This window comes from Pygoscelis adeliae, unplaced genomic scaffold (genome assembly GCF_000699105.1).
Source record: "Pygoscelis adeliae isolate BGI_AS28 unplaced genomic scaffold, ASM69910v1 Scaffold312, whole genome shotgun sequence".
Taxonomy (NCBI): Eukaryota; Metazoa; Chordata; class Aves; order Sphenisciformes; family Spheniscidae; genus Pygoscelis; species Pygoscelis adeliae.
Window position 1 is genome coordinate 1,988,215 of NW_008824234.1, and position 9,706 is coordinate 1,997,920.

The 9,706-nt window shown below is 40.3% G+C and overlaps 1 protein-coding gene across 1 annotated transcript in view; it reads right to left on the reverse strand.

The window, feature by feature from the left end:
* ANKS6 (ankyrin repeat and sterile alpha motif domain containing 6) overlaps window positions 1-8,717 on the reverse strand; it is a 42,921-nt gene extending 34,204 nt beyond the window's left edge. Inside the window, exons 1-3 of the mRNA XM_009334965.1 lie at window positions 8,578-8,717; window positions 7,910-8,409; window positions 3,698-3,742 (exon numbers count right to left, since the gene is read on the reverse strand). Of these exons, the coding sequence (XP_009333240.1) occupies window positions 3,698-3,742; window positions 7,910-8,409; window positions 8,578-8,717 (685 nt within the window). The remainder of the gene's footprint in view (window positions 1-3,697; window positions 3,743-7,909; window positions 8,410-8,577) is intronic.
* Window positions 8,718-9,706: the final 989 nt, after the last annotated feature.

Sequence of the window (9,706 nt, forward strand, 5' to 3'; positions counted from 1 at the left end):
TCCAAAGGCTGAAATCACAGAAAGCAACAATTATAGAATCAAAGCGAGTGGGTACAAAGGCACTCTGAAAGGTGGTGGAGGCCATCCCTTGCCTTAAGCAGACAGAACAACACCCTATGTCACACTGACCCGTAAGTTCCTCTTACAAAGGTGGTTCACTGATTCTAAAAACTTCTACTGATTAATTCCTTGGGAGGTTGTGAAATTGTATCTATTCCAGTGCTCAACTTTCTTATATTCAGAAAGTTGTTTTTTTTTTTTTAATTCTGCCTCCAATACTCAAACCAAATCTCCAATGCGAAACTTCCCTTCTCCTTGCTCAAGAGTAATGCATTATTCCTGTCATCTTTCTAGTTCTTTAAAAGTGAACCTAAAGTTCAAGTTTCCACATAAAGAGGCTGGTAGACACTGACTTCTTGTCTAGATTACAAAAAGCAGTACAAAATATGCTACTGAACATATTTTAACCAGGTTGTGGTTTTTTTTCTAAATCTTAATAAAGGTAGGAACAAGCACTTTTTAAAAATGTGTGAGGCAGTCAGGGTCATCTTAAGCAGAGAGCTTAAGCTCACCCAGCTCCCTTACTTTTTTGATGACATATGGCAGGCAAAAGCAGGGAGGAAGCTAAGAGGAAAAAAAAGATATCTGTGATCAAATATGTAACACCATAGGAACAAAGGCAAGAAGCAGCAAATCATCAACTGCCATGCAAATGGAAAAATTCTCACCTTTAAAAAAACCTTCAGATGGTAAACTGCTTCATGACACGAGCTGCCTTCAACTCAATCACAGGCATACACATTTTCCTTGGAAAGCCAGTCAGAATCCCAGACAACCCCTGCAGGCAGGCACTTGAATGCACTCATTGGAACTAACACCCACCCACGCCACTCAGCTAATTTCTTGGAACGGGGAAAATACAAAAGCACAGAACTGCTTTTTTTATGTCCCAATTTAGTAAAAGACAGCAGGTAGCTTTTTTAACACAGACCCACGTCACAGACTTTGTTAATCTGAAACTCTGGAACCTACAGAGACTCCAGAATTGACTTTGAACTCTGGCCTGGACACTTCTTAACCTAGTGAGTTGGTTTTTTAACAGTGCTGCCATCCACAGTCAAGTATTTCAGAAAAAAACAGAAGGAGTATGCTGACCAGTATTCATTTGGCTCCCCCCCTAAGGCTCCTTCCAACTCAGCACTAACGTTTATAAATCTTGTACTGGTTTCGGCTGGGATAGAGTTCATTTTCTTCCTAGTAGCTGGTACAGTGCTGTGTTTTGGATTTAGGGTGAGAACAATGTTGATAACACAGCGATGTTTTAGTTGTTGCTAAGTAGTGCTAACACTAGTCAAGGACTTCTCAGCTTCCCATGCCCTGCCAGTGAGAAGCTGGGAGGGGGCACAGCCAGGACAGCCGACCCAAACTGGCCAAAGGGATATTCCATACCATATGATGTCATGCTCAGTATATAAACTGGGGGGAGCTGGCTGGGGGGCGGTGACTGCTGCTCGGGAACTGGCTGGGCATAGGTCAGTGGGTGGTGAGCAATTGCATCGTGCATCACTTACTTTGTATACTCTTTTATTATCATCATTATTATTATTATTATTATTATTATTATTTTCCCTTCCTTTTCTGTCCTATTGAACTCTCTTTATCTCAACCCACGAATTTTACTTCTTTTGTTCCCTGATTCTCTCCCCCATCCCACTGGGGGTGGGGGGAAGTGAGCGAACATCTGTGTGGTGTTTAGCTGCCTGCCGGGTTAAACCACAACAATCTCAAACTAAAAGTCACAGGGGGGCAGCTGGACTCTCTAAAATCTAACAGACCTGAGGCCTTCCTAGGAAGAGGTTTTGGTAGCTTATGTGTGAAGAGTTGACATTTAAGAGAGAGCTGCCGGTACTGCTACCTAGCACCTCTTTCTTCTCTACTATTACGTCTGCTCATTTCCAGTTCTGGCAGTTTGAAAAGCCATGAAGCTCCTGAGTCTGTGACTTATGATGGTCAATTGAAAAGCAACTGTTAAACTGTTGTACCAAACCCAGGATGAGATCTGAATGCTAAGGCCAGGCTTGACCATTGAAAACGCACCTCTAACTTTTCAATAGGAATGTAGCGACAATAAAACTTGGAAGACAATTGTCGATTTAAAGATGCATTGCTGAAATCCATTTGGACAGATGTTGAGGAAAAAATGGTATTTTTCTTCACAAAAATCACTCATTTACAAATAATAATAATAATAAAAAAAGATCTAAAAATCCATCAGAATCTATGAAAGTTGCTAACTCGGAGCTCTCTTCAGGTTGCAGCTCCCTGTTGAAAGCAAGAAAGTGAACCACACCAAAGGCTTCATGATTATGTCACAGTCAGGAGTGGGTACATGGACAAAAAAGCTGAAATGAGAGGCAGTTGTGTTCAACCCTAAAGCTCACTTATTCTGTAAGCACGTATCACAGTCAGGAGGGGTAGAGCCAGCTTTCAGTGCACTATGACCAGATTTTCTATGCCACAGACACAGAAAGCACAGCCCCGGTAAGGCTTATTAGGTCCACTGCATGCACAAGGCTGTATTACCAATGTTTCCTCATTGTCTGGGGCATCTTAGTCCCGAGTAAGGGCAGGTTGACTGGAGAAGAAACAAACCTCTTAGGTCTCATGGGACACCTCTCATGACTTCACTGGACATAAGATTTAATCTCACATAAGAATGACATCTTCCAATATTTGAAAAGAAAATATTAAATAGATACATCAGGAACTTTTCTTTACTACTATTTTTTTTCTGACTGGCTATATAGTTAGGACTGCTGACAATAGGCTAAATGTGCTATCGTATAGCTGAAAACACATTTAAGTAGCAAAATACCAACTGTAAGAGCAGTAATCAGATACGGTTCAAGAACTGAATCTCTCTAACCTGTCAAAGAGATTGTAAACAGTGCAGTTTTCTGGACCTGCAACATTATCAGGAACCTCAGCAGAAAGTGAATAGTCCTGTTTCCCATGCCAAACCCATCAGATAGCAAGCCTCAAGCCAAACCCATCATTTCAGCTCTTTTTCCTATGCTGGAAGATCCAGGAAAACAGGTAATCAGAACGTAGTTTGCCATCCACCACGGGTGCAACCCATCAGAGCCTGGATCAAATTTAAATCAACAGGATGGCACTGGCTCTTTCTGTTTGCCATGGAACAATTTTACCAGTTGTGTGCTCATGAAAGTCACTCTTGCACATGAGAGAACATGCAAGATCTGAGGCACTTATTCTTTTCTTGAAGCAACTTTAAAGAGCAATTACAATGCTCGTATGGAGTAGAGGCCAGCGTATTTTTTGCACCAATTAGCACTTTTGTTTTCATACTTCCAAGTTTATCAGGAAGGAAAAAAAAACCCATATTAAAGGTAGCATGGTCTTAGAATAACTGGAACTACTAAATCACACCATTTTGGCATGAAGGGCACAACCAGGAGTTCATAAAGATTTTTTTCATATTGGAATGTGAAGAAAAACAAATATAAACTACATGCATTTTTAAAAATAAATGCATTTTTAAAATTAAAAGAGAAATAAGGGAAAAACCAAAGCTGCATGTAAAAACAGAACATGTCTCGGTTTCCCATGTTAACAAACAAACATGCTCTGAAGTTATAAGAACCAGACATGGTGGAAAAGTCCTGTCAGTACTTACCCAATTTCAAAGCATGAAAGACATCAGGTTGCCTCTTTTCTGTATCTGGAAGAAATATAAATAATTCTATTAGCAATCATTAAAAAAGCAAAAATTTCTAGTAAAATTTTTATAGCAAAAACTATTAAAAAATTTACATAAAGGTACTATAAAATATATGTTTGGACATACATTTAATAAGAACAAAGAAAGCACTGATAACCTTTTTATTCCCTCTGGGAAGAATGACTCAACTGTATGGTTCTCTGTGCAGAGTTAAAGCTACAAACTATAATAAAGCACCAGTACAGGCTTTTGCCTTTCAACTCCATTCTCTATCAGGAAATTGTATTTGGAAACTTCTGTGTTTCCTGCCTGGAAGACTAAAATATCAATTAAAGAACCACAGTATGGTTCTGTGGTCTGGTGTAATCCTCTGTACAACAGCAAACACTCAAATAGTACAGGATTATTTTGAAAGGTGACTCAAAAGGAGTTTTACAAGGTGTCTCATTTTTATTTCCTCTTCAGTATTGCCAGGTTAATTTGTGAAGGTCACAAAAATAATAGCGACGATGTAACTACACAGGCTTGCTGTTTGTGCATTAATAGATATTCTTCAGCTCCCAGATCATCATCCCCATAGTAAGAACTGTAATTATTAGAAATTTTAATATTTTGAGTGAAGGATCTTTCCTTTGACATGCCTTCAAAGCGCTTCGAAACTGCTGACACTATATAAGATGAGGAAAAAATAGTGACATATTTTGCACCTTCCACTCAAGCCAGAAAAATATATCCTTCTCCATCTTCCAAAGCATTACTGACACTACAGAACCAATGCGGTAAAAAGATTTTAAGGAAAACAAGGAGACGTTGAGATATTTCCTGAGCCTGATTCTGTTGTTTTTATGATAATACAGAAAAGGTTGATGTTCATAGCTTGACTCCAAAGGAAGTCATTTGAAAATGCTGAACAAAAGTAATTGCTGGAAAGCCCCCAAAAACATGAGAAACTCTTATTTTAAGACTGGGAAAGAGAGCTGTGGGTCCTACATTTTCTCCTGGTTCAGAAACTGATCTTACAGAAGGAACTGTGTATGAGCTTACCATTGGAAAACAGATTTCAAAAGACTAGTTTAGAAAAGGACCAGACTCCATACTTGGCCCGTGAAAAGCGTGGAAGAAGCAGCCTCAGGGAGCAGGAGACCATGAGGAGATGCCAGAAGGAAGGTCTGCCGTCCAAGTAAGCTGAAGCAAGGACAGGGACAGAACACAGGCAACACCCAGGCCATTTCAAGTAGTTTTGAATTTGTTACTGAAAACAGCCCTGAGAAGAGAGTTGCTTTCTTCTGGAAGGCAATTGGCCCTATCTATGGCAATGGATCAGAAGACAAGTTCCTCTTCTGCTGCCTGCCATATGAGAGAAAGGATCTTTTTTCTTCCCAGGATATACAAGACTCCAGTGCTAGGAGGAGAGTGAAGCCATGCTCAAAAAACAATGCAGAAATTTGCGTGGAAGTTTAACATTTTTACCCCCAGTTAGTTACTACCCTTCTGCTGATGGAAACTCCCCCTCAGCAGAGGTGTCAGGAACACTCACCTGCTTTAATGCAAGTCCACTCTCCTAGCTTAAACAGAGACTTCTTCAATACTTTAAGTCGTATGACTACAGAACACTTTCAAGACTCATCAGGCCAACTCTGCCTGCACATATGGAACGTATGTGCAAACGCATGGGCAAGGTATAAAGCGCTGCACGAGTCAATCCCACAGATGTCTGATTCTCTCTGTGTACTGTAACCAACTGATGTCTATTCCTCAGAGACTGGTCATGAGCAAACGTCTACAGTCAGCCAGTTCTGCCTGGTAGCGTGGCTGTATGAGAGCCCTAACTCCAACTTAACCTATGAGTCAACATCTGACTAAGCTAACACCTTCTCTGAACAAGAAAGAAATGTCAGATTTTTGTTCTTGTTTCTTAAAGTACAAGGGAAGCTTGACCTGCAGGAATGACACCAAATTTAAATAAAAATTAACAATTTGGGGGATTGTGGACACGTCCACATGGTAGTGTAATGTAGACATAATTAGATAAGATTTAAATAAGCCTATTTGGGTATCACAAGTGGCAGAGAGCTTGGAGTGGACTATCCTACCCTACAGGCTTTCTGCCACCATGGCTGGATGGGTGGGAGCACCCGGAAAAGGTTCTTTCTAGGGCTAGCCACATCCTTAGATTTCATAGCAAGTACTCCAAAGCTGAAAAATCCAGATGAAGCTCTTCCAAACACTTTTGTTTAAGCACCTCCCAGCACACATCTGCATCATAAAGGACAAATACCTTGAAAAGTGTCCCCGAACAGGCACATACAGAATAAGGTCTCAAGCTCTGAAATGACTTATTGACGTTCAAATGTCCAACACAATGTCCAAACCAAACTGCCTGATTTCAGAAACAGATTTAATGCATTTCTGTTAGCATAAACAAACTTCTGGAGAAGGAAAAAGAAGCAAAGCCACAATACTTTAACAAAACTAACATAAGACATTCATAATATTATTTTATAGAACAAGCTAGAAAGAAAAGCTAATTTGGAAAGGTATCTGGGAGAGACAGCCGCAGTAAGTAAAAAATTTTTAAAAACTAAATTCATTACCATTTCAAACTGACAGGTGGCAGCAAGTAGGTTTAATCTTTATCTTCAATAAAAATAAAAATCCTAGGAAATTACATATAAAAAACTGTGAACAGAACAAAAATTTGCTTAGTAATTAAAAAAACCTTGGAAAATTACTGGTAAAGACATGCAATATACTATTCTGTCCTTTTGGTTGAGTGTGCAGTACTGGATACACTGGTTAAGACTGAAGGAAGAATGTTGTAGTCTAAGTTTGCTCACACCTTCCTAAGCCTTGATATCACCTAGAACAAGATATTACCTATAAGAATCCTGGATTTCTTATATCCATCCACGCTCATGGCTAAAGCTACATGACCACCACACGTTATTTAATTACACTGTCACACTTCTTTATCAATTCTCTTACCTCATTCAGTGCACATAATGAATGCATTACAGGACAAAAATAAAAACCATAAAAGCAGCATTTCTTAACTTCATTTTACTTGAGATCTGCATTGAAATAATGTTATTTTAATCTAGTTTTGTACATACACAAGCACAGCATGTGAGCCTATCTCTATGTGTGCACACACACAGAGGCATATTCACATTTGAGGGGAGGAGGTTGTTTATAAATTTTATGAAGTCCTGAAGTTAATTAAGTATTCCCCTCTCCTTCAAGGAACAGAAAAGTAGAGGACATGCCAACTTGTTATTCATCCACATTAATACTTGGTTTTCTTAGAATACACAGTCCACTATCAAAGGACTTTGAGGAGGTTTCAAATATTCAGAGAGTGCTAGAAGAAACCTTTAGGTTAACTTCATCTGGCTTTCTGCATGTCACAGGCCTTGTATGCAACACCCAGTGAAGGCAATCCGATGATGAGTTTTAGAAAGGCATTTAACCTTGATTGCAACTGTTTGAGACTGCACACCTCTACTAAGTCACTCCAGGTCTAAGCTTCACCGCAAAACACAGCATCTTATTTCCCATTCAAATTCTTCTAACTTTAAACTCACAGCTTTTTTTCTTTGGCTGCCATATAAAAAGGCCCTCCAGTATTGGACTTCCTGTCCTTAATGTGGACACTTTATTAATCACACCTCTTAACCACCTCTTCATGAAACAAGACAGATTGAACTTCCTCAGTCTCTCCTTACAAGGCAGGTTTTCTAGATTTTATATCTTTTAGGTTTTCTTTGAGTCTGCGATATCCTTTCTTTGATATCCTATTCTGGTTTTGATGTCCCTTCTTTAGTGCCATTTCAAGCAGGCCTTCATAATTGTCTTCCTAAATGAGCACCTGGATCGTGTGTTTTAAAAGCAAAAAACATTTAAAACACTAAAACATTTTAAAATGTTTCACCTGATTTTTATTGCAGGACAGGAATCTCATTACTCTAACGTGGTTGAAGTCTGCGGAAGCTTGCTGACTCTGGCCATTCCTGCCTCACCCGAGGTAGATGTACCTACTCCAACATTTTCAAAAGAGTCTAGTTACAAATTATAACGAACATCATGTACATACAAAATAACCCCTTCAACTTTTAAATATGCAATCAAAACTTCAAGAAAGCGAAACAAAAAACTAATGCTCCATACCTGCCTGGGGTCTGATCGTTGTGAGAGATTCCAGGTAGTCCTTCATGTCTTTGTGTTTGAAGCCAACAGAGATTTCAAAAGGCGTTTTATGTAGTACGTTCAGGTGATCAGGATTGGCACCTTTCTCCATAAGCTGCTGTGCCAAGCTCACCTTTCCACTAACAGCTGCCAGCATTAAAGGACTCCAGCCCATAGTCTTCACAGTGTAATTACAATCAGCTCCCCAGTCTAATAACAGATGTACCACTGCCTCATGTCCATGCTGAGCAGCTGCCATTAGTGGAGTGATATCGGGAAGGTCGTCTCTGCTGCTGTTAAGTACACTCGTGCTAAAATGGTCGTAATTGTCTACAAAAGCTCCAGATTCCAGCAACAATTTCACCATGCTGACATGGCCACCTCTGGAGGCCATTGTGAGGACACTGGCTCCTAACTTATTCTGCGCGTTGAGATCAGCACCATTCTCCAGCAAGATGTGAGCCACGCTTAGATGTCCAAACCTTGAGAGAAAGAGGTAAGGAGGAGAATTAACACCTTGGATGGCAGAGGCTTCTCAAAGAAAACCGACATACTCTGAACACGGAAAACTTTGCTACCAAATTGGCCTATTGACTAATATACTATGTGGGATCATGCACACTCACTGAATGTGACAGTGGTGACCTTACCGGAGGGGAGCAATCAACAGCTGAGGACTGTAAACTAAACCATTCCACATGTACCAGTGACCACGCTCATAAACCAGGCACTGATTTATTAGGATGTTCTCGCCAAAGCAGCAACGTGCTAGCCTCATTTTCAACTGCATGACACCAACATGTAACTTCCATAAACCACAGAGTCACTTTCATCCTCTTATTTCCAGGCCTGTATCACATTCAGGAACCAAAGCCAGTTTGTTTGCAGAGATCTTAATTAAGTATCCTCATTACTATTGAACAAGTAGAGTAAAAACTTCAAAGAGTCAATGCTAAAGGAAAAAAAAAAATGAACTGGATAGCCAATCTTTAGTATTTGCATCATCCCTTGCTTTCCAGTTGTGAACTATGAACAAACCCCCACAATGGAAGAAGGTTCAGAGAAGACAGGCATGTGCCCATGAAGCTCAGGAAAGAACATAGCGAGTGGCCACAGCTGTTGTAAAGAAAGCTGAACTTCTCTCAACACAAAGGGGACCAGAGGGTGGCATTTGTTTTAGAGAAACAGCTCTATCAGCAGAGTGGGGCAACTGGCTTTGTGAATGGCCTTCCCTAAAACAATCAATAGAAAGTATTATCTTTCTGAGTCAGCTAGACCAGCATGGGGGAAGTGCCTACGCAGCTCAGCCCAACACAGAGCACCAAAACTGGGCAACCAAAGAAACAAATTTTGAAGAGAGCAAGGGGCTTGAGCTGGCTTCCAGCCACATATTCCTTCCCGGCAACTGGGGACGCCCAACACTGTGATGTTGAGCATACAGGGACTGGTAATGGGCGTGCTGTTTGTCTTGTGGTTCAACTGTGTGTTGCAGTTGCTATGTTGGGCTTGTGTTATGATTTCAGGAGACTGCTGTATCACTAGGCTAAATCAAAACCCTGTGTAACATCAAATATCTTCCAATAAGGAAACTTGGTATTAAAGCATTAAACCCTTCTTGTGTGGAATATCTAAAAGAACTTGGTCAGAGTATTGAATGCTGACACCAGTTTCACCAGTAACCCAGCTTTGATACCACTTGACTATCAGAGGATCTGGTACTTTGTCAGTAGTAAGCAAAAGACAATCATGCATGCCACACACCCAACCAGCTAGTTAACC